This window comes from Cotesia glomerata, linkage group LG2, assembly GCF_020080835.1.
Source record: "Cotesia glomerata isolate CgM1 linkage group LG2, MPM_Cglom_v2.3, whole genome shotgun sequence".
In the NCBI taxonomy this organism is placed as follows: Eukaryota; Metazoa; Arthropoda; class Insecta; order Hymenoptera; family Braconidae; genus Cotesia; species Cotesia glomerata.
In genome coordinates, this window is record NC_058159.1 from 13,115,327 (window position 1) to 13,142,993 (window position 27,667).

The following is a 27,667-nucleotide window of genomic DNA, read 5'->3' on the forward strand; positions in this document are numbered from 1 at the left end:
AGCGTAAGTTTTAAGGTACTCAAAGAAAATAAGATAAAAAGTAAGTAAGTGTTTTTATATTCTAATAAATACAATTAAATAATATTATAATATTTTAGCAGAACAACGTATCCCAGTCATTATATCATTATCAATTACATATGTACAATCATAAAGTAAACCTTATATGTAAAGTATTACGATCCATAATTTATTCTTATTTATTATATATACTATATGATTATTACAATTTTTATTTGGATATTTTGAATCATTTTATTTCACAAAATTTTAAATATTTAAAAAAATAAAGAACAAAATTTGTAGCGTGTCAATTAATTATTTCTGCATTGACGACTAATGATGAGAAAACAGTCGAGAGATACTTCGGCATATTAATTGTAATGGAAGAAAAAAAAATTAATTTCATCTCTACTTCATGTTTTTAATTTCATGTTTGTTAGTCATGCTTTTTATAATTCAAAAAATTTTATACATATTCTAGTTTTTTTTTATTATAAAATACTTGATTATATACATAGCTGAAAAAATTAGAAGAACAATAAAATTTTCTCAAATTTTTAGTGATTTTTAAAAAGCATAATCTCAATGACAAGTAATCTCATGAAAATTAAAAACGAGCATTTTAAAACCGTAAGCATCTGATTTTTAAAGTTTTTGGCAAAAAACTTATGATTGACGATTATCATATGGTCATAAAAAATTACACGCAACCAAAAATTTTCAAAAAATTTTTACCTGATCCACAGACTTGGTAAAATTTTTTTACTTCAATTAAGTCAATGGAAATGTCAGCTCGTCTATGCGTTGGTCGAATTCAATATTCCAGAATCGTTTTCTATGACCTCATAATGTCAACATATGATGAATTCTCGATTTTTGAAAATTGAATTGAAACTAAAAACTTCCTGGATTTACCGAAAATTTTCAATTTTCATGACAGGAAGATCAAAAGAGCAACTATAGTTATAAGATAATAATTTTTCATTGAGATAGTCTTTTATAAATCACTGACAAATTAAGATAATTTTTCTGTTTTTTTTTTTTTTTTTTTTTTTTTTTTTTTTCAATTATCTCCAGCCGCAATAAGTTATTCTTATTCATGTGAAATTTAATGTTCATTTTGTTACTTGGTTGATCATAAAATCATTTGCTTACGTGTTGAAAAAAATCTTGTACAATGTAGACAATCTCATGTTTAGAATTTCTATAAACTTTTAATAATCGATAAAGATTCTACACATATAGATATGTCCTTGTTTGATCAGATTTTTTTTACAAGGTTGATACATATTTTTATGCCTAGTATTAATGCAAGATAAGGATATAATCGATCATGAGGCCACGTGATTGAAGATATAAATATAACAAGAAAGATTTATTGATGAAATATTATTCTTGATCTCATTATATACCTGATGTTACACTGACCGAATGATGTTTTTATAAAACTGATATCTGACAGTGCTTTATCTCAATTTTTCACATTCCATCTTGTAATACGATGATCATATGTAAAATTTACTGAATGTGAAAAAAATTCTGAAAGAATTTAATTGAAGGATTTGTTTATTCTGTAAGTTTATGCCAATCTGCTATTTGTCGTCTAGGTGAACTGCAAACTTCATTCCAGTGAATCAGTGCTGTTCCTTCACACTTTTGTCCACCAAGTTCTACTCGTCCAATCACCTAAATAAACCATTTTTTATGTACCACTTTGTATTCAATCTTATTATTGAATAAAAAAAGCTTCTATAATTACCTCATTTTTCGTAACACGATCCCAATCTAATAGTAAAAATTCCAAGCTGATATTCCCAAGTCCGTCAATACCATTAGGTATTTCGAAAACAAAAGATTCATTAAAAACTGGGTGCAGTGTTCGCTTTTTAGTATGAGTTTTTTTCTTAGCTATGCGTTGTGAATTGTAAAGTAAATATATTTTAACGTATGGATCAGCTAAACCAGTAACATCCATTTTTGGTAAATTTCTTGCTTTCAAAACAACAACAGTCAGACGATTTGTTGCTGGTTGCCAGCATAAGGAAACTAACAATTCTCCTCTGCCTTGTGATTGAATCTATATTGTGAAATTTAATATTATAATTTTCATTTTTATGTAAATTCAAAATTTTTTTTTAAGAAATTGTTTGAAGGTACAGCATACAGAAACTGATGAATCAATTATCATCATACTGATGTGTAACTCTAATATTAGAGTCGACATTACCAGTACTGGTTTTAATAATAAAAAAGGTCATTCGGCAGCCGAAATAAAAGTAGATTTTTCAAATAAAGAAAATTGATTTTTAATAAAATAATATAATAACACTAATAATGTATAACTTAATTCATGAATTGAAAACAAAATTCAATAATAAATTAAAAACTATTTAGAACAAATTTTGGAAAAAAAATTAACTTTTGAAGAAAAAGTTTCTCAAATATTTACCAAAGAATTGCAAAGATTATAAGATTTGAAATATAAATGACCAAATTTTAAGTAACTGCTCAGGAACAACAGTTTCCAAATTAATCAGAATTTTGAAACCGGATAAAATTTTAATTGAAGAAAACAATATACAGAACTAATTTGTGACATATTTACTAACGAATTACCCGAAAACATTACACGAAAGACTGATCATTATCGTAATTATTGAATTTACATCATGATTAAGCTATGATGCAGACAATAATTCTAAAACGGCTGCAACAGTAAAACTGTTTTATTACACGAACTCTAAAAGGAGTAATATTAAAGCTATTACTTACTACTACTTCTGAGTAGTGTAAATTGAAGCTTATTAAAAAAGCTTTACGATGCATTTTACTGAATTTTGATATCTTGTCTCGATCAGTAATTATACCAAGTTGAAGTAGTATAAACATCAATTTTTACGATTTTCAAAATTTCAAAATCCTGTCATTTCCAAATTACTCGCTCTATTAAGCTCATCTTCGAACTTAACCTTGGTCTTGATCGATAGATAAAGCATGTTGAGTTTGAGAAGAATCGGTAATAAATTAAAAACGCTATCGTGCTGACAAGCCGCGTTATATCGTATATATATATATATATATATATATATATATATATATATATATATATATATATATATATATATATATATATATATATATATATATACGGAAAAAAAAATGGTTTAAAAATTGCATCACTAATGATGTAAAAATACGATTGTACGAGTGGCGTTAGTTTTGGTTTGAGGTAATACAAATATTGTATCACCGTGATGTAGATTCCACATGACAGTGAAGTAAATTAGAGTACGCTACACGCATGCGCCTGAATATCGTATAGGTTATATTTGTTGTTGATGTTTTGTGGCGTATGTATTTTTTTATTTATTAAGAATTTGTTATAAAAAAAAACGTGAAAATAACATGACCGATGACTTTGTATGTTCAATGCTAAAAGAATATTGTCTTGAAAAATTTATTTCAAGGTTTGAGGGTACGAATATTACCGTCAAGTTAGACCCGTTTAAAATACATTAGATACAAAAATTTTATCACCGGGTGGCGTAAATTTAGCATCACCTCTGTTGACTTCACAGGTGATACAAAAATTGTATCACCTGATGAAATTTTAAAGCCACTTTTTTCCGTATATATATATATATATGTCGGAGAGGCAGGATCTTTTGTTAGAGGTTCAGCATTTTGTGATTTACCCATTTTTATTATTACAATTAATTAATATTCCCAATTACAATAAGATCAATTATCAAGAATGAGTAGGTAAACTCGTACAAGATTAATTTAACTTAGAATGCTAACAAAATTATAAATATCTTGCGATAGACCGAGACTTAGGAAATAACGAATTCGCGATCACCAGGACGTCCGTTCAATCTCAATTCCAAATCAAGACTGTCTTTTCCCCAACTATTCTCAAATAGTCTGCCTGCTGCATATTTCTCTTTTCCATATTAATTTTATGATACCTCTATCGTCCTGGGATCCCGACTACGTTGACCACCATGTGCCTACCTAAGCCTAAGCCTACCGCAATAAAACAATTTCGTTAAAACTTATTTTACAAAATATTAAAGTAATAGTACATTTCTTAAAATTACTAAAAATAGAAATATCCTAAAGAATATTCTCATCACTTTGACAGAAAATACTTCGCTGTACTTTATTCTCCGACACGGCCATTCTGACAATCACACGTCCTCGGGTGCATCTAAAATATTCAGTTACATTGGTATTAATTTTTGGTCTCAATTGACTTCTCTTATAGTAAAACATTTTACAATAGGTAACATCCATAGAAAGATTCAGAAGTCCTCCCCAATAACAGAAATCTACTAATTATTTATTATACAAGAAAGTTATCGCATAGTATGCAAGAGATAGAAAAGCCATCAATCGTTATTCCTTATCGTTTAATAATTAAATACTTCATTGAGCACCACCAATAGACATTCGCACTATCTCTAGGCTACCCTGTATGCCACATACAGTACCAAACACATTCTGTAGTTGCCACAACTACCTGCCCGCCACATCATCAGCTGCCCATCGCGCCCTGATCAAACTAACATTAGCCACTAATTTGGTTTGCAGTTGCGACTACACACTGATGCATGTGCGAAAATACAAAATAACTCAGGCCTCGACCTGCAGCCATCAGTGCTCCGTGTCATTGGTGGTCTCTACTTCAACTGTAGTCCCTGTTTCAGAACTATCACCAGCAGTCTTTTCGGCACAACTTTCATTGTCCGAGCAGACATCCAACTCAATAGGAACATAATTCTCAGGCATTTCCCTCAACTTATCATGACTATACTTAAAACTTCTATTATTATTCAATGATTTTAGTTTGTACCTATCATTATCAAGTAATTCTGTTACTACAAATGGACCTCTGAATTTTCTATCAAGCTTCGTCTGATTACGTTCTTCATTTTCAATCAAAACATGATCTCCTATCTTAAATCTATTGACTTTAGCTTTATTTTTATTGAATCTAATTTTCTCATACGTTGCATTCTCTTCTATACTATCAATCGCTCGTTGTCTTACATTAGAGATATTAATTTCTTCTTCGTTGTCATCTATTAACAATCCATAAGGTCTTGCCTTTTTACCAATTAATAATTCTAGCGCACTAGACTTAGTAATACGATTCACGGTTGAATTTAAAGCTAACTGAACTTCACCGATGGCCTCTTGCCATGGGCGATTATTAGACTCAACAGCAGTGAACATATTTTTCAACGTACTCATTACTCGTTCTACCTGACCATTTGCCCTACTGGTACCTGTAGCTATTAAATGTAAAATAATATTCAAGGATTTACAAAAGTTTTTAAAGTCTTTCCCCGTAAAACATCTACCTTGATCGGCAATCACTCGAGCGGGGACCCCAAATACAAATATTGCAGCCTTTAAGGCTTTAATAACACTATTACAGTCAATTTTGCGAGTATGATATAGATAAACGTATTTGGTAAAGCCGTCTACAATAACAATAACATATTCTTTGGTATTATTCTTACCACTCAATTTACCTGTAATATCTATATGCACAGTATGCCAAGGTATGCGGGTCTTAGGAATGGGATGTAATTCAGCTTGAATTTTACCTGAGTGAGTTTTAGAGAGCTTACAAGTAATACAATTTTCAACAAATTTACGTACATACTTGGACATACCCTCAAACCAGTAATACTCATTAGACTGGGCCAAAAAAACTGACTATTTTTTTTTTCTATCGATACTGTGAAAATATCATTCATGATGATAAAAAAAAATTATTGTGCAAGTTTGAGTCCTTAATAATAATATTAAGGGGTGTATCGTTACGACTATTGATTTTTCAACAGTAATCGCATTTTTTACTCAAAATTCGTTAATTATCAATCTGAAAAATTTTAGCGATATGTATTCTTATAGGAAATTAAATTTCCTAAAAAAAAGTTATCTTTGTAAATTACTGTAAAACAAGCCGTTTCCTTGTAATCATGCCTTAAACAAAGATTTATTTTTTCAATTTTGCGTTTCAATTTTGGATTTTTGTAGCTACCAGAAATATCAATATTTTTACAATTTAAAATACTTATTTTCAAAGGAAATTTAATGCTCTACAAAAAAGGTCTCTTAACATTTTTGATTAAATTCACTCCTTTCAAAGTTATTCGACGTTGAAGTTAAATTCAAAAATAATTTATCATTTTTTTCGCGTTACACATGATTTTTTCCTTTTGATTGAAAAATTTATTACTTTAATATTGAGAATAATTTTTTTTGTTGGAAGACTAAATTTTTTATAAAATCATACTTTACCAATGTATTATTTCGCTTTTTAACGATTAATTATCGACATAAATTCATTTTACTGTATTTAACTAACTCCAATAGTAAAATAAATTCGGTCCCTTTATTATAAATTATTTATTTGTATAGGGATATATTTTTCTATAAACTTACACTTTTAATCTGCCGTTTTTATCCCTCTTGTTTTTTTGGCCTTTTGAATGTCAACGAGAATTTAATTTTACTCTCCCTCCACGATTACATTTGTAAGTGTTTATTAGCGAAGTCGACCACCTGAAAATGACCTTGAAAGTTTCACGTTACAGCGCTGCGAGTTATCGTGAGCTTTTCCGTAATCTGTTACCGAAGCTGAAAACATAGCCTTCCTTTCTCCCACCACCTTGCTTCTATTATTGCGCTTTTCAAAAAAGGGAATACTATCCGTGTATAATAACTTTGATTTCCTTTGATCGGAAAATGACCTTTATTGTTATACGCTACAGCGCTGCCTTTCTTCACGCCAAAGCGCTGCGAGGTATCGTGAGCTTTTCCGTAATCTATTACTGAAGCTGAAAATATAGCCTTTCTTCACTCCCACCCCCTGCTTTTTATCATTGCATTGTTCAAAAAAATGAATACTCTTTGTGCATAATTACTTTGATTCTATTCTTCATTGTGCAAAGTAACTTAAACGTTGTCAACGCAAATTTGAGTTTTCATTAAGTATTTATTTATTGTTTGGTATATAATTTTCTTCTTTATTTCTTTAGATTGTTTAATTGTAATTGATAGTTTGAATTTATTTATGGTATCTAATTGTTTCAGTATTACAAATTAAGCGTTTAGTTAATTCTGTGTTTGTGAATTGTTTCATTACGTTACTTTGTAACGTTTAAGTTCGATTTGATAAAAAACTCGCCACTATGTCATTGGAGAAAACTTATTTAATCGGTGTTCCTATTGAGAAAATTAATAACCGTAAGCTTCCGACTGTCAAAGAAGTTTTATCATTATTTTTTTATCAACATAAAGTTCTCAAATTAAAAATTTATGATAGTGCTTCAAAAACTGCTAGTGTCGTTCAAGACTGCTGGAATAATTTGCAGATTTCAACTTCTGGTTTTTGCAACATTGTAAAGAAAATAATTAGTATTTTCAAAAAGTGGAAATATTTACTGTGCAATCGCAAAAAAAAATCACGTGCTCAAAAACAAAGAGAAAATAGCTTTGAAAAAAAACTCGAACAATTATTTGACATCGCTGGGAAGAATAGTTTAAAAGGTTTCGATAGAAATAATAATATTGATTTTCAACTTCCAATGTCTTCAAATCTGCAAGAAAATAATAATAATATCTCAGACGAAAAACACGAAGAAATAATGGAAATAGAGGCGATAGGTACGTATTCATTAATAATAGTTTAATAAAGTCAAAATAACTATTTTTGTACCGTGCTAATAATAAGTTACTATGTTCTAATGAATAAATACTTATCTAAATTATTATATTCAATAAATTTTTAAGTTTTACACAAAGTAAGAAAAAAATTCTTCAATAAAGAATCAATTTTCTCAACTGATGAAAATATATCTAAGAAAACTAAAATAATTTGATTCAAATCGAATTGTTTTAGGCCAATGAAATTATTTCACGCTCGAAAAATCTCAGATTTTCCTAAAATTTATATGGCTGATGATATAATCTTTTTTTCTGTACAATTAACTTAAATTATGTTAAGATTGACAATTTTTATAACTTATTTTTGCATATTTTCTACACAAAAATAATATTTTAGTAGTTAATTGCCTTGCAAACTTACACAATTGTGTAATTTTTATCATACTCTTACAAAAATTAAGGAAGTAAGAAAGAAATCCAAGTATTCGGAGGATTTCCAACAGGCTGTAACTTGTGAAAAAATTATCGTACAGTAAATAAAAAAGGAAATTGCAGCAAATTTTGATTAGGCAATTGATTTTTAAAAAACTACGAAAAGCCCTTTTTTGTTGCTTTTTAAATTCATGTAATGATTAAAAAAAAATTTTTTTTCAAAAAATCAATGGCTAATTCTTGTAGAAAATTCATCCAAGTTTTCAAAACCCATCTTGAATTTTCTTTACGATCATTGGTTGCTGAGGTATTGATAATCAAAGACAGAATGGTCTTTTTTCATTAAAACGCCGATATCTCAGCGAGAAATGCTCAAATCGAGGTTTTCAAACTAACAAATCGAAGCTCAATGAGCAAGATATCCAGTCCATATAGAGATTAAATCAAAAAATTTTTCCAAATCCATAAGCTAAGAATAAAAACCAAAAAAAATTTCAAAAATTTTTATCTCGGTAGATTTCTTAAGATTAGGAATAAAAAAATTTTTGGAACTCAGATCCAAAAATAAAATACTGAGAGCTGCAATTTGCTTTTTTTTTATTTGTTGTACGATAGTTTTTTTATAAGTTACAGACTGTTGAAAATACCCCAAATATTTTGATTTTTTTCTTGCTCCCTTATTTTTTGTAAGAAGTGTATTTTCTATTTAACAATGTCAAAATAATTTATATTTTTCAGAAGACACCTCTCGTGATTATAACAGTAATGATGATTGTGATGCTACAACATCTAGTCAGGAGTTGCAATCAAAGTCAGATTCATTTATGAGTCAAAATTCAAATGTGTCTAACTTTGAAACAGATTTTTTAACAGCAAAACGGACACCAACATTAATATTATGACGCCAGAATTAGCTGCTGCACTGGATCGTGGTAATGTAAGTAGCCGAAGCGCCACATATGTTTTGGCAGCTACTTTAAAAAGTGTGGGATTCGATACTCGGAATGTAAATTTGAGTTATAAAACTATTCAACGACAGCGTATAATTCATCGGAAAGAAATTGCTAAAGGCTTAAAAGAAGACTTAAAATTCAATGACAATTATGTGGTCCATTGGGATGGTAAACTGCTAAGTGATATTGTTGGGACAGAAACAGTAGATAGGCTTCCGGTGCTTTTAACATCGTCTGGCAGTGAACAGCTATTGGGTATTCCAAAAATTAATTCAGGATCTGGGATTGAGCAAGCTTTAGCTGTATACTCAACTATGGAGCAATGGGGTGTCAGTAATTACATAAAAGCGATATGCTTTGATACTGCAGCAACCAATACGGGTAAATTTTAATTATTAGTCTTATTTACTTGAAAAAGCTCAGATTTGAAAAAGTAGAGAAAAATTATACTTAAGCTCATTTCAAAATATTTTTTCAATATTCCAATTAAAAAACCTCTAAAAACCGACAAGTTGATTTTTTTTTGCCAAAAATAAAGTTTTCTGTGGTCAGATGATAATATTTAAAAATAAACTTTATTACAAAAATTAACTCCACTGATTGTTATATTTTCAGAATTTATGGAAGTAATATAGTTCAAAATAAAAAATCACTTGATTTGCCATTCATGTTTCTAATCAAATCTTTATCTTTCTAATCTATAGGAATTCATCATGGCGCTGGCGTAGAGCTTGAGAAAATTCTGAAACGAAAGCTTATATGGTTACCCTGTCGTCATCATGTAATTGAACTTGTCATAAAAGGCGTTTTTGAAGCTTACTGGCCAGTACAATCAGGTCCGAACGTTCCATTTTTTAATCGATTTAAAATCGGTTGGAATAAAATCAACACATCCAAATATAACGCTGGCATCAACGATAAGATAGTGGCTAATATACTATTAAACAAAAAAGATGAACTATTAAGTTTTATCGATAATTATTCGCAGGTATATTTTGAGTTGTAAAAGTACACAGAAAAAACTTTTTGGTCAAAGAAAATTTTCATTTTAGGCAAGATAGTGTTCTTTTTAATAATTTTCTTAATTCAAGTTGACCACGTTTTGTGTACACAATTTAAAATCTCCAGTTCTCATGTAAAGATATTACCTTTCAATAATAACAGAAATGATCATATTTTTTTGCAGAAATTTCTTCCAAGAAATGACTATCGAGAATTTTTGGAGTTATCATCTATTTTCTTGGGAGCTACGCCAAAGGATAATTACACTTTTAAATGTCCGGGAGCAATGAGTCATGCTCGTTGGATGTCGAAGGCGATTTATTGTTTGAAAATATTTATTTTTCGAACAGAGTTTAAGATTACACCTAAAGAGTTAAATAATCTTCGTCATATTTGTATTTTCATAGTTACAATTTATATAAAAGCTTGGTTTACTTCATCCTCGGCAATTTTGGCTCCAAATAATGATTTGACTTTGATGCAACAATTGATATTATATAACAAAATAAACTCGACTGTATCGCAAGCTGCTCTCAAGAAAATGGTGAGACATTTATGGTATTTGAGTGATCAATTAGCCATAATGTCTCTATTTGATGATTCTATTGACCTGACTGTGAAGAAAAAATGATTGAAAATCTAATAAATAATAAATCATCAAATACTAAAACCAGAAAATATGAAGTAGCAAGCGATTCAGATGAATTGCTAGAAAAAGATATCAGTGACTTCATTTCTGTAGAATAGCTCACCATACTCAAAAAATTAGATTTGGCGTATGATTTTATCGATGAAGACATAAGCAATTGGTCCAATAATGATAGTTTTCAAGAGTGTAAGGAATTTTTTGGAAAATTAGCTGTCGTCAATGATGTTGCAGAACGTGGTGTATCATTAATTGAAGATTACAATAAGTGTCTCACTAAAAACGAAGAACAACTTCAGTATTTGTTGTTAGCCGTTAGTGAACACCGGAAAAAATACCCAAATTGTAATAAAAGTAATTTGATTGAATAATTATTTTTCAACTGATCATTTGCCATGATTTGATAACAATTAAAGAATTTTTTTGTAAAATATAAATTATAAGTGAAAATAAAATGATTTTTATCTCTTTTATTGATTTAATTTGTTTTGACTTATTATTCAATTTTTTTCTGTAAGTAAAAGTATGTCACTAGGCAAAAAATAATTTATAATAAAGGGACCGAATTTATTTTACTATTGGAGTTAGTTAAATACAGTAAAATGAATTTATGTCGATAATTAATCGTTAAAAAGCAAAATAATACATTGGTAAATTATGATTTTATAAAAAAATTTAGTCTTCCAACAAAAAATTATTCTCAATATTAAAGTCATAAATTTTTCAATCAAAAGGAAAAAATCATGTGTAACGCGAAAAAAATGATAAATTATTTTTGAATTTAACTTCAACGTCGAATAACTTTGAAAGGAGTGAATTTAATCAAAAATGTTAAGAGACCTTTTTTGTAGAGCATTAAATTTCCTTTGAAAATAAGTATTTTAAATTGTAAAAATATTGATATTTCTGGTAGCTACAAAAATCCAAAATTGAAACGCAAAATTGAAAAAATAAATCTTTGTTTAAGGCATGATTACAAGGAAACGGCTTGTTTTACAGTAATTTACAAAGATAACTTTTTTTTAGGAAATTTAATTTCCTATAAGAATACATATCGCTAAAATTTTTCAGATTGATAATTAACGAATTTTGAGTAAAAAATGCGATTACTGTTGAAAAATCAATAGTCGTAACGATACACCCCTTAATATTATTATTAAGGACTCAAACTTGCACAATAATTTTTTTTTATCATCATGAATGATATTTTCACAGTATCGATAGAAAAAAAAAATAGTCAGTTTTTTTGGCCCAGTCTAATATATATATATATATATACAGGGTGTCCCAGAAGTTGCGCACCCCATTGTAGGGATCGAAAGAGAAAAATATTCTGAGACGAAAAGTTCTTAGCCATTTTTGAATCAGACGCATGGATAATTAATAATTAATAAATGAAAGTGACCAATCAGGAGCGCGCGACAGATGAATGAAAAGTGAGTGGAAAGGCAGAAAGAGACGCAAGAGTAAGACGAGAGATCTGCTGCCTGCGTCTCGCGCAGTAGACCGAGAGTGGGGACGGAACAAACGTGGACGGCGGACGTACGTGATGCTAGGTGAATGTGTGAGATCGTGCGCTAGTGTGGGCTAGCGTCAGTGTAACGGTAACAATGCACGTATGAATGTGAGTGAGGATATTTTTATTTTTTTTTATTACAGGCACAAGATTTGACCAAATTCGACAGGAAAAAAATGAGATTTTACTGAACTCAATCGGCACGACTGAATTTTGATTTTTAATTGAAATAATTGAAGAAATTTTTAATGAAGAATCAGTAGCGGAACTCAGAAAAAGGCAGAGGGCAAAAGTTACTGGACTTTTTTATTCATTAGGAAAATTAAAGTAATTGTTGATTAAACAATCATTAACAAGGCACTGGGCGGCTGTGTCTGAATTTTTTTTTTTTTATTTGAAGTAATTAAAGTAATCGTTAATTGAAAAATAGGTAGCGAGGGTCAGTTAGAGGCCTTGGGCAGCCATGACAAAATTTTGATTTTTAATTAAAATAATTAAAGTAACTTTTAAATAAAAAATAAGTAGCGAGGATCAGTAAGAGGCACTGGGCAGCTATGAATGAATTTTTATTTTTATTTCGAATAATAACAGTAATTTTTAATTTAATATTAAGTAGCGAGGGTCAGTGTGAGGCCCTGAGCGGCTATGGATGAATTTTTATTAGTATTTCGAATGATTAAAATAATTTTTAATAAAAAATAAGTAGCAAGGGTGTGTAAGAGACACTGGGCAGCTTGGGATAAATTTTTATTTCGATCTAGAATAATTGAAGTAATTTATAAATGAAAAATAAGTAGCAAGGGTGAGTAAGAGGTACTGGGTGGCTATAAATATATTTTTATTTTTATTCGGAAAAATAAGAATAATTTTCAATTGAAAAATAAGTAGCGAGGATCAGTTAAAAGCATTGGGAGGCTATGAATGAATTTTTATTTTTATTTCGAATATTTAAAGTAATTTTTGATTGAAAATCGAGTAACTAGGTCAAGTAAGAGGCACTTGGCGGTTATGAATGAATTTTTATTTTTATTGGGAATAGTTGGAATAATTTTTAATTGAAAAATAAGTAGCAAGATTCAGTTAAAGGCACTAGGCGGCTATGAATGAATTGTTATTATTGTTTCGAATCATTCAAATAATTTTTAATTGAAAAACAAGTAGCGAGGGTAAGTACTAGCCCCTGGGTGGCTATGAATGAATTTTAATTTTTATTTGGAATAATTAAAGTAATTTTTAAATGAAAAACAAGTAGTGAGGGTCAGTGAGAGGCAATAAGCAGCTATGAATTAATTTTAGTTTTTATTCGGAATAGTAAAAGTAATTTTTAATTAAAAAATAATTAGCGAGGGTCAGTTAGAGGCACAGAGCGACTATGGATGAATTTTGATTTTTATTTCGAATAATCAGCGTAATTTTCAATTGAAAAATAAGTACCGAGGGTCAGTTAGAGGCCCCGAGCGGCTATGGATAAATTTTTATTTTCATTTCACATAATTAAAGTAATTTTTAATTGAAACATAAGTAGCGAGGGTCAGTTAGAGACCCAGAGCAGCTATGCATGAATTTTTATTATTATTTCAAATGATTTGAGCAATTTTTATTCAGAAAATAAGTAGCGAGGGTGTGTAAGAGACACTGAGCGAGTAGGAATAAATTTTTATTTCTAGTTGGAATAATAAAAGTAATTTTTAAATGAAAAACAAGTAGTGAGGGTCAGTGAGAGGCAATGAGCAGCTATGAATTAATTTTTATTTTTATTCGGAGTAATAAGAGTAATTTTACCCTAAAAGTCCACCCAGAGCCTCAACTTGACACTTACCACTAATTTTTCACATGAAAATTACTTTAATCATTCTAAATAAAAATAAAAATTAATTCATAGCTGCTCATTGCCTCTCACTGACCCTCACTACTTGTTTTTCATTTAAAAATTACTTTTATTATTCCAACTAGAAATAAAAATTTATTCCTACTCGCTCAGTGTCTCTTACACACCCTCGCTACTTATTTTCTGAATAAAAATTGCTCAAATCATTTGAAATAATAATAAAAATTCATGCATAGCTGCTCTGGGTCTCTAACTGACCCTCGCTACTTATGTTTCAATTAAAAATTACTTTAATTATGTGAAATGAAAATAAAAATTTATCCATAGCCGCTCGGGGCCTCTAACTGACCCTCGGTACTTATTTTTCAATTGAAAATTACGCTGATTATTCGAAATAAAAATCAAAATTCATCCATAGTCGCTCTGTGCCTCTAACTGACCCTCGCTAATTATTTTTTAATTAAAAATTACTTTTACTATTCCGAATAAAAACTAAAATTAATTCATAGCTGCTTATTGCCTCTCACTGACCCTCACTACTTGTTTTTCATTTAACAATTACTTTAATTATTCCAAATAAAAATTAAAATTCATTCATAGCCACCCAGGGGCTAGTACTTACCCTCGCTACTTGTTTTTCAATTAAAAATTATTTGAATGATTCGAAACAATAATAACAATTCATTCATAGCCGCCTAGTGCCTTTAACTGAATCTTGCTACTTATTTTTCAATTAAAAATTATTCCAACTATTCCCAATAAAAATAAAAATTCATTCATAACCGCCAAGTGCCTCTTACTTGACCTAGTTACTCGATTTTCAATCAAAAATTACTTTAAATATTCGAAATAAAAATAAAAATTCATTCATAGCCTCCCAATGCTTTTAACTGATCCTCGCTACTTATTTTTCAATTGAAAATTATTCTTATTTTTCCGAATAAAAATAAAAATATATTTATAGCCACCCAGTACCTCTTACTCACCCTTGCTACTTATTTTTCATTTATAAATTACTTCAATTATTCTAGATCGAAATAAAAATTTATCCCAAGCTGCCCAGTGTCTCTTACACACCCTTGCTACTTATTTTTTAATTAAAAATTATTTTAATCATTCGAAATACTAATAAAAATTCATCCATAGCCGCTCAGGGCCTCACACTGACCCTCGCTACTTAATATTAAATTAAAAATTACTGTTATTATTCGAAATAAAAATAAAAATTCATTCATAGCTGCCCAGTGCCTCTTACTGATCCTCGCTACTTATTTTTTATTTAAAAGTTACTTTAATTATTTTAATTAAAAATCAAAATTTTGTCATGGCTGCCCAAGGCCTCTAACTGACCCTCGCTACCTATTTTTCAATTAACGATTACTTTAATTACTTCAAATAAAAAAAAAAAAATTCAGACACAGCCGCCCAGTGCCTTGTTAATGATTGTTTAATCAACAATTACTTTAATTTTCCTAATGAATAAAAAAGTCCAGTAACTTTTGCCCTCTGCCTTTTTCTGAGTTCCGCTACTGATTCTTCATTAAAAATTTCTTCAATTATTTCAATTAAAAATCAAAATTCAGTCGTGCCGATTGAGTTCAGTAAAATCTCATTTTTTTCCTGTCGAATTTGGTCAAATCTTGTGCCTGTAATAAAAAAAAAAAAAATATCCTCACTCACATTCATACGTGCATTGTTACCGTTACACTGACGCTAGCCCACACTAGCGCACGATCTCACACATTCACCTAGCATCACGTACGTCCGCCGTCCACGTTTGTTCCGTCCCCACTCTCGGTCTACTGCGCGAGACGCAGGCAGCAGATCTCTCGTCTTACTCTTGCGTCTCTTTCTGCCTTTCCACTCACTTTTCATTCATCTGTCGCGCGCTCCTGAATGGTCACTTTCATTTATTAATTATTAATTATCCATGCGTCTGATTCAAAAATGGCTAAGAACTTTTCGTCTCAGAATATTTTTCTCTTTCGATCCCTACAATGGGGTGCGCAACTTCTGGGACACCCTGTATATATATATATGTCGGAGGAATAATGGTTTGGGCATTATTGGAGTCCTTTGGATCATTTTCAGCCATCTTTATTTATTTCACAATAATCAAATATAACACAAACCTTGATTTGAAATATAACGTACACTAACTTGTACAAATGATAGATTTAATTACAAATATTCTACTACGATTGATATAACAGTTAAAGACGTTGGGGAAATAAGACCGAGAACGAATCCGGGGTCAGCAGGATGTATGCGATCTTTACTTGATCAATGCTCAACGAGAACTACTCTTCCAAGTACCCTCAGTACTTATTTACTCAAAAATATTTCGACAGCCCTCATTGTCTGTCGATATTTCTAACTATATACTTTTTACTTCTATCCTGTGACCTCGGCTACGTTTGGTGACCATTTTCACTCCGGAATTAAGCCCATCGTCATAACCATAAAAATATAATCAGCTTAAGTCGTAAATAATATCTAAATATTCTATGCTTTACAATTTTGCTTAAAATTAACAGACAAACTAAAATGTTGGGAATTTCCTATCTCTGGGAAAATCCAGCTCGATATTATCTCCGACATATATATATATATATATATATATATATATATATATATATATATATATATATATATATATATATATATATATACGGAAAAAAGTGGCTTTAAAATTTCATCAGGTGATACAATTTTTGTATCACCTGTGAAGTCAACAGAGGTGATGCTAAATTTACGCCACCCGGTGATAAAATTTTTGTATCTAATGTATTTTAAACGGGACTAACTTGACGGTAATATCCGTACCCTCAAACCTTGAAATAAATTTTTCAAGACAATATTCTTTTAGCATTGAACATTCAAAGTTATCGGTCATGTTATTTTCACGTTTTTTTTTATAACAAATTCTTAATAAATAAAAAAATACATACGACACAAAACATCAACAACAAATATAACCTATACGATATTCAGGCGCATGCGTGTAGCGCACTCTAATTTACTTCACTGTCATTTTTTCAAAGTTGCGCCGTAAGGACGGCTGCAATAGTTAGATTTTTATAAAATCTACTAAAAACAATACAATTATATAAGAAAGTTTGAATACTACTTTTATTTGGTGATTTTATAGCATACAGCATTTGTGCGTTAGTATACTTTCAAGAAAAAAAAATATTGATATTTTAATCTAATTTTATGTGCTGCAAAAGAATAGCTGATGTTTCTTCAATAATAATGCTAGGGACATAAACCTAAACAATAAGAAATTTTTGAAATATTCATTATTGAAAGGTAAATATGCTATACATACTGCCAAAATTTTAAGTCGATTTATGAACGCACTAAATCTTTTTTAACATACTTATATAATTTTCGAATTTGTTTTTGAAATCAAAAAAGCAAAATCTATATATCGACGGTACTTTGGTAAAACCTCGTATCTCTCATTTAAAATACACAGAAGATACGAGGTTTTACCACAATACAGTCGTTATATGAAATTAATCACTTAAAAATACCTTTAGGAAGGAATGATTTAAAAATGGCATTGATTGATCATAACATTTTTTTCACTATATACCTTCAGGCTGCGTGGACATATCTCTCGACATAGTGATATCGGTTGATTTTCCATATTTTCTGATCCAAAAATCGAAGATAAACTACATATAACTTCACCAATCATCGCATCTCGAGAATATCGATCAAAGCTCAGTACGATAAAGTGAAGACTAATTTTCTGTAAGCAAATGATTAATTATAAGTATAACAAAAATTAAAATATGATTGAAAAGAAATGAAATATACTTAAAAAAAGAATTACAACTTTGGAAATTTAAACTTTTTGTAATTGTTAAAACGCTATTACTTTTTTAAAAAAGATTGTAAACTAAAAAAAGTGTCATTCGGCAACCGAAATAGAAGCAAATTTCCTATAGAGTTTAAATGTTTTAAATTAAGATGAAATTCTTAAATCAAAGAAAATTTATTTAAACTAAGGAAGTTCAAACGAATCTAATGTGAAAAATAATTTCTAACTTTGAGCTTTGAAATTAAATATATACGTATAAATAAATACGTAATTTATCTAATCCCAAAATTTTAAAAAGATTCACCGTTTAGTTACTTAGATATTGAATTTCAAAACTCACAGTTTTTATCTCCTTATATACGCGGGCTCTTACGGCGGACAAACTTTAGTCGAGACTTTAATTATTTCTTTCAATATTAACCTCCCAACTTTAACGAATAAAAAACTATACACAAGAAACTTGGATTATTGTAAAATATAAAAAAAATTTAATAATAATAATATATTACCGATATAATTTTTGAAATATTTAAAGTTAAATTTTATGTTTTTAACTCGTTTATCGTCAGCTATTCATTCGAATAAAGATTTGGCAACGTCGCGTCAACAGCTGAGAAAAGAAAAAAGAATATAAGTATAGTTACAGAGAGAGAAATATTTAACTCACACACTCATCCGCGCCCTGGTGGAAATAAGATTCTGTCAGTAGTCTGAATCATTATTGTGGAACTCTGAATCAGAATGCCACCAGTCTGAATCTGTCTGAAAATATTATAATAAGAGTCGGTAAGTTAGATAAAAGCAGATATTGTCTTGTTAGGTTATTATTTGACATAAATTTCGGACTCTGCAAGAAGACTGAATCAGACTTATTCAAAGCTGTTGACAAAATTTCAACCATGAAAGAATCAGACTTTTTCAGAGATATTATGAAGTAATATTAATAACTTTTATTTCTTGAGATAATGATATCAATTTATCGTTGTTATAAACAAATCATTTTATAGCGAATCTATATTTTCCCTAAGAGTTTATAAGATTTATTCAGTTTAATAGTAAAAAAAAAAGAGATTATTTCTTTTCACAAAATTCACTCGTCAGAATTGGAGAAAATTAAAAATTAAACTATAAAAAAGAATTAATACATGTTTTGTAAAAATTTTTTTTTTTTTCTCAAATTATATTTTCATTACAAAAATACTTCAATGCTCATCAAATCGCTCATAGTTGAGCAAGTCAAAACATCAACAGCAAATAAAGCTCACTTGCTGTTGGAAACAGATATTACTCAAAGAGTGAATCAATTCGGTATTTATTTTGGATTATCCTATATTATATTTTTTATATTATACTAAAATTGATGGTAGAATGAAGTTAGCTTAGTATCGAAAACATGGACCCTGATTCTTTATTGGTTCAAGATTAGAGCGCGCGCGTATGCGCGCAATTTGAATTTCTAGTCACATATAAACTAACTTTCTAGGTAGGAAAGAACTTTCTAACCACACGCCATCTGCTAGAATTAATTGATACTAAGCATATTTTAGTCCACGAATTTACAATTAGAATCTTTGAGTATTCTTAATTTCTGATAGATGGCGTGTGGTTAGAAAATTCTTTCCTACCTAGAAAGTTAATTTATATATGTGATAGTCCAAATTAAATACTGTTTTGATTCACTCCTATGAGTAGTATCTGTTTCCAACAGCAAGTTTACTTTATTTGCTGTTGATGTTTTGACTTGCTCAACTATGAGTGATTTGATACGAATTGAAGTATTTTCGTAATGAGAATATGATTTGAAAAAATATTTTTACAAAACATGCATTAATTCTTTTTCATAGTTTAATTTTTAATTTTCTCCAATTCTGACGAGTGAATTTTGTGGAAAGAAACAATCTCTTTTTTTTTACTATTAAACTGAATAAATCTTATAATCTCTTAGGGAAAATAGAGATTCGCTATAAAATGATTTGTTTATAACAACGATAAATTGATATCATTATCTCAAGAAATAAAAGTTATTAATATTACTTCATAATATCTCTGAAAAAGTCTGATTCTTTCATGGTTGAAATTTTGTCAACAGCTTTAAATAAGTCTGATTCAGTCTTCTTGCAGAGTCCGAAATTTATGTCAAATAATAACCTAAAAAGACAATATCTGCTTTTATCTAACTTACCGACTCTTATTATAACATTTTCAGACAGATTCAGACTGGTGGCATTCTGATTCAGAGTTCCACAATAATCCCTGATAGCCACCTTACCTATAACTTACTGTCAATCTACGTCCGCAATTTCAAGCAAACTTGACGGAAAGAGTTGGCAAAGCGAGCGATTACCTATTAGTTACCTATAACTTACTCTGCAAATAGACGTCAAAACTTGCTGTACAAGTATTTCCGTCAAATTGTAGTAAAGTTGAAAGGAAATTCAACTACAAGTTTCATTGTTAACTTGTATTCAAGTTGCGGCCGTAGATTTCCGTCAATTAGCTTACAACTGTTGTTGAGTGAAGAATTACCACCAACTTGATGTATAAATTAACCGTAACTGCTGGAAGTCAACACTTACTGAGAAAGCGCTGGCTATCAGGGAATGATTCAGACTACTGACAGAATTTTATTTCCACCAAGGGCGTCTCTGTAATGGGTATTACAGTATACTCAAACGCGCTGTTGCCAAATCTGTTTATTTAGTCCGGCAAGTAATAAATACGAAAGTCATTTTATTAGTTAATTTTATTAAATAAGTAAAAATAATCAATTATTAAATTGTTCAAATTATTTTAAATTAAAATAAAGAATTTTGAGAAATATTGGGAAGACTGAAAGTAAAAAAAATTTTTAAGACTATTTTAACTCATAAGTTACGCTCGAACCTGCTTAAGTAAAAAAAATAGCTTGATTCGAGAATTTTCCTGTCTTGTGAAACGCCAGTTTTTCTACCCTGATAGCCAACGCTTTCTCAGTAAGTGTTGACTTCCAGCAGTTACGGTTAATTTATACATCAAGTTGGCGGTAATCCTTCACTCAACAACAGTTGTCAGCAAATTGACGGAAATCTACAGCCGCAACTTGAATACAAGTTAACAATGAAACTCATAGTTAAATTTCCTTTCAACTTTACTACAATTTGAAGGAAATACTTGTACAGCAAGTTTTGACGTCTATTTGCAGAGTAAGTTATAGGTAACTAATAGGTAATCGCTCGCTCCTTGCCAACTCTTTCCGTCAAGTTTGCTTCAAATTGCGGACGTAGATTGAGAGTAAGTTATAGGTAAGGTGGCTATCAGGGTATTCGTTTCAATTCGATTCAATCCGACTCGTTGGTAAAGACCGAACAGAATAGTATATTGTGTGACTAGGGATGAAACAAAAACGATTTCAGACTAGTGAAGTTGCCTGCCCGAGCGAAGCGAGAGCTGGCATCACTCGGTCTGAACTCGTGTTTCATCCCGCGTCACACATTATATTTTTCATATAAATTGCATTAAAAATGCTAGTTTCAATGTCTAGAGCCAACCAGAACTAGATAGTTTCAGACGAACAGCGAAAATACCATTTTATTATGAAACTTATAATAAAATAGAAAGTAATAGTTTATTTTTTACCAAACATTATTCGTAAATTGACAAGTTTTCTTTTATCATTCTTATTTATGCTTAATAACAGAATTATAATATGTCAGTACAGTTAACGGTTAGAATGACAATTATAAAGGTATAAAATAAACAAACAATTGATAGGATTGAAAATAAAGCTGCAACTTCACCTCGCGGACAGAAAATCGTCATTTTCTGTCCGCCGGGAAGAAATAATTAATACCTGCCCGGCACAGTCGCATTGGTCTGAAATTGTCTAGTTTCGGTTGGCTCAACAGGCATTGAAACTCACATTTTCAATGCAGGTTATATGAAAAAATTTTTTTACCAATTTTGAAACATTCTTTTATATCGGCTGCTAACTTCTATTTTTTTCTGTGTATCTCAAGAATTCAAATTATAAATGATCTAAATTTTTAAAAAATATTTGAATATATCATATTTTAAAGCGATTGAAAAATTTTAAATAAAAATTAAAAAAAAATAAAAACCAAGAAAAACTTAATTATAATTGTTCATCTATATCATTTATAATAATTTTAATTAAAAATAATTTAAGCGTTGAACGTAACGAACAAATGCGTTTTTAAGCAATAAAAAAATTATTTCAAGGAACGATTTTTCTTTTAAAAATTATATTTGTTTCAAAGATTAAAATTCCATAAAAAAAATTTCAATTATCCTATAAACAACGCATTTGTTTATAATAATTTTTTAAACAATAAGAGATGAAAATTTAAAAAAATTATTTCTATGCAGCTTTTGACAACATAAAAACGGATCAATAATATTTAAAAAAAAAAAAAAATTTTTTTCGGTGATTAATTAAAGTTTTTAATTTCGGAACAACGAAATTTATTAATAAAAAACTGAAGAATAAAAATTTTTTAATTTTTCCAACGGGAATCTTTTTTTAAGCCTTCAAAAAATTGCTTCAAGAGAGGAAAAAAATCTCAAATTTATAGTTTAACAATTATGACTGTTGCAATGTTCATATTCAAGCAGAAAAAAATTATTAATCAACTATTGCATAACTAATTGAAAAATTGTGATAAAAATTTTTTTCAGGCGAAATATGGTTCATTTGTCTGTCCAGTAAGACCCTAAATTTTTCCATTGATTCAATTTTATATTCAATATGTTAAAATAATTTTTGTTAATGAAGTGTCCAAAGTAAGCGTGGCTTACGCAAGCCAGAGCATCCGTTTTCGTCCCTCTGGGAAAATTATAAATATTGGTCCTACAGTTTCGGGAGTCGGGAAATCTTTTCAGGAAATTTTCTCTTCTTTTTTGAATCTTTTTTAAATCTTTATTAGTTTTTAAGATATTTGCAAAAAAAAACTCCCCCTTTTTTTTAGTTAATTGTTAATAACTTTTGCAATTTTTGCAAGTGGAACTTCATTTTTTTCAAAAATCATCTAGATGCCATTCCGAATCGAATGATACCCGAATCATAATTTTCGGAAACTGCTGAAAAAAGCTGACCAAAAAGGCACATGTTGACGAGACTATAAGTACTTTTTAAAATTAAAAAATCTTCATTTTGGAAAAATTTGATCGTTTATGACAGGACTTAAAATTTATTAATGGTGGGTTTACCATGCATGATTATAGAAAGAGGATGTTTCCCAAATTTATAATAATACATACAATTCATCTTTACGCTAATTTAATAATAAACATGAATCAACTGGACTTAATGATTTTCTACTACAGTTGGTACATTACAACAAATATTTGAATTTGGGGAAATTTTTTTTTTCATTTCTGCATGTTTCATGCGAAAATACGTTGAATCCTCAAAAGAAAAATTCTCACGATCTACTTCGGATGTCATAAGGACATGTAATAAAAATTTATTATCTTTTTCTAAGATATCATGTATAATCTATCCGAACAAAAACAGTTTCACTGTAAAAAAAATCGCGCCAAGTCCACGTTCATAAGACTAGTAGGAAAAAAAAATTTGTTTTTTTCTTTACAAAAATATATAAAATAAAAAAATTAAAAAATCCAAGTAACCGATATGATTGTTTATGATTTTCAGAAATTAAAAAAAATTTTGTTACAAATTTAAAAATTAAAAAAAAAGTTTGGAACATATTTAGTGTGCGCGGTTGCAAAATTTAAAAACCTTGAAATACACAATGACGCACACCAAGTACGTTCCAAAATTTTTTTCTTAATTTTTAAATTTATAACAAAATTTTTTTTAATTTCCGAAAATCATAAACAATCATATCGGTTACTTGGATTTTTTAATTTTTTTATTTTATATATTTTTGTAAAGAAAAAAACAAATTTTTTTTTCTTACTAGTCTTATGAACGTGGACTTGGCGCGATTTCTTTTACAGTGAAACTGTTTCTGTTCGGATTTTAGTATTTTTTGTAATTATAATAAAAATTTACAATTGGTACCAACTTAATCAAATCTCGCGTTGGTTGCATTTTTTATAGCAAACTATCCCCTTGAAACTACAGTTTATGTAAAAATAATTCCAGCGCACTCTGGCGGGTGTAGATATCTATTTTTAACTGTAGTTTCCCATCTAATGAAGGATTACTATGCATTCTCGAATTATTTAGTCTGTGGCAGATCACTTTGCCCATCGAAAAAAAGTCAGGATCGAAATTTTTGCGTTGCTATAGTTTGTGCTGATTAAATTTAATAATTTCAAGTAGATTAATTGTTATAAGTGAATATAATTAATTAATAACAGTCAAATAAAGTATGAATTACTGTTATAATATACAATTTAGGAAAAAAAAGTACCGTAGAATTAAATAAAATTTTGCAACCTCAAAATACCGTTCTGCTTACAGTAAACACAGTCGGTAGTCTGGCGCTCCGTTTACAGCAGATTTGAACGGAACTTGGCGCCAGATTCTACCGAATCTGTGGATTAACCTGTAGAGATGATATAATCTCCTTTTTATTCAGCAAAATTTAAATAACCATCAAATGAATTATAATAACAATAACTGTCTCTTCTTTTTTTTTCTGTTACTCTAGGGGCCATATTACTTTTGCACGTCTCAACGCGAAGCATTTGAGTAGTACTTTACTCTCACTCTTTCAGGGTTAAGCAACTATCTCGGCTTAAATTTCTTGTATCTTATCTTTTGTGCACTTTGAGTATTAAGGTAAAAGCCCCAATAGATGATCATGTACCAGTATTCAAAAATATAGATATACAAATACATGGAGTGATCATGTACTGGTACATGAGCATCTATTGGGGCTTTTACCCTAAATGAGTTGACAAATTTCAACAAAAACATTTTTTTATGACAATAGACATATAGTCTAGTCAAGAAGTGAGTTTTCTGCGAAAAATCGTTAGCCTGCTCTTAAAAATATGACGATTGGTGCATTGGATTCAGAATTTAATTCTGAGAAAGAGGTATTTTTTAATTTATCCGCCATTAAAGATTTCATTTGTTATAAACAAAAAACGAAGAGAAAAAAAGAGAGTATCCGTTTTGTAGCTATAACTTCGAAAATATTCAAGATATATGAAATTTGAAAAAAGATCTTAAAAGAGGAAAAAATTTTAGTAAAATAAGTCTTGACTCCTGGAGTTGTAGCTCCATTATTTATAATTTTAATTTAACGTTGAAAGTTGGGCTCCGTGCGGCCGTTTCGGTGTCTAGGCATTACCGCCAAGCAAAGTATTCAACACAAAATAATGTTTTTATAACATTCAATATTAATTTAAAAATCTGAATAAATTATGGTGTCATCTAGACACTTGAAGAAATATAGCCCCCAAAAAAAAATTTTTTAGCTTGATTTTTGCTTAAGTTATTTAATTGTTAATTAACTAATTTTTCGTAGACTTGAGTTTTCATAAAATCTATTATAAAAGTTTAAAAAATGAGTCTATAATTTTTTTTCCTTTTAGGAGCTCTTATTATATAAATAATGAACAAGATTCCATTGTAAAAGTTTTTTCATTTGCTTATAATGATTTTTCAAAGTAATCAAAAATTGAAATATCCGGTTAATGTTATAACTTATAAGAAACTTTTACTTAAAAAAATTTTTTAATTGTTTATAGGGTAGAAATACCGTTTGTGGCCACTGTACCATTTATGGCCATTTAATGTTCAAATAAACGATAGAAATGAATTTATATTAATAAACCATTACAAACTCGATTTGTTTTAATATAAATTTTTCAAAACTCAACAAAAATATGGTTATAATATTATAATTTTTTATAAATTAATTCAAATCTTAACTGTCCAAAAACGGTGCTTCTACCCTAATTGTTTTTTTCATTTTTCATTAATCATCTTTAATCATCATTAATCAATTTATCATTTTTTTTTAAATCATCATTTACAATTCTCAATATAACTATAAAAAAAATTTTGTTTTTATTTGAATTTTCATCGTTTATTTTATAAACAATTTGTTATAAACAAATTTCCATTTTCATTTTATTTTTTTTCCGTTGCTTTTAAAAATTACAAATTTAGCCATGTGCATCAGATTTGTAAAAAAAATTTTTCTCTATTTTTTATTGAATTTTAAAATACTTTACCTCATCAAAGTTGGAACGGTCAACTATTTTATTAACTTATAAATTGTTATAACTTCTAAACTATTGATGATACGGTCTTGGACATTCAAGAAGATCTTTTAGAGAATTTATTGATTCATATAATAAATTTTTTATATGATCGATATCTATTATGGTTCAATTTTTATAACCATTTGTTTATAAAAAAATCTGGAAAACGGTTGACCCTCAAGGCACATATTTACTCCATAAAATTGTCCTGAATCATAAAAGCTGTAACTTCAATAGTCTAAAAGATATAACCATTTAAAGATTCAAGTAACGAATTTAAAAAAAAAAAAAATGTTTATAGAAATTGAACCATAATAGATATCGATCATATGAAAAATTTATTTTATGAATAAATAAATTGTCTAAAAGATCGTCCTCAGTGTCAAAGACCGTATCATCAATAGTTTAGAAGTTATAACAATTTATAAGTTGATAAAATAGTTGACCGCTTCAATTTTGATAGGGTAAGTATTTTAAAATTCAATAAAAAATAGAGAACAATTTTCCTTACAACTTTGATGCACATAGCTGTATTTGTAATTTTTTAAAGCTACGGAAAAAAAATAAAATGAAAATGTAATTTTTCAAATTTCAAATTTCTTTAATATTTTTGAAATTATAGCTACAAAACGGAGACTCTCCTTTTTTCTCTTCGTTTTTTGTTTATAACAAATGAATTTTTTAATGGTGGATAAATTAAAAAATACCTCTTTCTCAGAATTAAATTCTGAATCCAATGCACCAATCGTCATATTTTTAAGAGCAGGCTAACGATTTTTCGCAGAAAACTCATTTCTCGACTAGACTATGTCTACTGTCATAAAAAAGTGTTTTTGTTGAAATTTGTCAACTCATTTTGGGTAAAAGCCCCAATAGATGCTCATGTACCAGTACATGATCACTCCATATATTTGTATATCTATATTTGTGAATATTGGTACATGATCATCTATTGGGGCTCTCCCTGATAAAAAAAAAAGTATTGAGACAAAGAAAAAAGTATTGAAAAGTATTGGTTTTCTAGTCAATCCAATACTTTTCAATACTTTTTTCTTCGTCTCAATACTTTTTTTTATTCAGGGCTTACCTTAATACTCAAGGTGTACAAAAGATAAAAAAGTTTGGAAAATCCAAAAGTGCACGCCTCATAACGCTCATTCATTTTTTAAGAAAAGAAAAAAATTGATTGTGTAATTGATTAAAAAAAAAAAAAATTATAATTAACTAATTTCTTACAGAGTATTTTTTATTTTATTTTTTAAATATCGGCGTCCTTTTTTCTTGTCATATACGCACGCAGTCTAAAAAAATCTAGCTTGATCAAGTGGCGCCATAGTTTTCACGTGACAAATAAGAAAAGTTAATTTGGCTTTGTACGGTTGTATCGTAGTGAATTTTAATAAAAATTCAATTAAAAAAAAAATACGTAAACTAGGCCACTGATATGAAATACGGATCCAGTTCATCGAATTCTTAAACTAATAAAAAAGGTCCAGTCTTGAAATATTAATTTGTTCGGGAGTAATCGTTGGTACATCCAAAATGGGGTGATATCCGGACGTCCACGTAAAATTTTTTCCAAAAT

The 27,667-nt window shown here is 29.1% G+C and overlaps 2 protein-coding genes across 2 annotated transcripts in view; one reads left to right on the forward strand and one right to left on the reverse strand.

Annotated features, from left to right (window-relative positions):
* Positions 1–924: 924 nt before the first annotated feature.
* LOC123260159 (synaptotagmin-4) overlaps positions 925–27,667 on the reverse strand; it is a 36,066-nt gene continuing 9,323 nt past the window's right edge. Inside the window, exons 3-5 of the mRNA XM_044721147.1 lie at positions 17,665–17,823; positions 1,763–2,080; positions 925–1,689 (exon numbers count right to left, since the gene is read on the reverse strand). Of these exons, the coding sequence (XP_044577082.1) occupies positions 1,570–1,689; positions 1,763–2,080; positions 17,665–17,823 (597 nt within the window). The 3' untranslated portion in view covers positions 925–1,569. The remainder of the gene's footprint in view (positions 1,690–1,762; positions 2,081–17,664; positions 17,824–27,667) is intronic.
* LOC123260169 lies at positions 9,014–10,574 on the forward strand. The gene is made up of 2 exons (XM_044721164.1): positions 9,014–9,452; positions 9,776–10,574. Exons 1-2 carry the CDS (start codon positions 9,017–9,019, stop codon positions 10,075–10,077), a joined length of 738 nt encoding a protein of 245 aa, XP_044577099.1. The 5' UTR covers positions 9,014–9,016; the 3' UTR covers positions 10,078–10,574.

Excerpts from the sequence above, each read along its gene's own strand:
- LOC123260169 (XM_044721164.1), top strand. The coding sequence starts at position 9,017 with ATGACGCCAGAATTAGCTGCTGCACTGGATCGTGGTAATGTAAGTAGC. Across the intron at positions 9,453-9,775 it reads TACTGCAGCAACCAATACGG|GAATTCATCATGGCGCTGGC; the intron begins GTAAATTTTAAT and ends TCTAATCTATAG.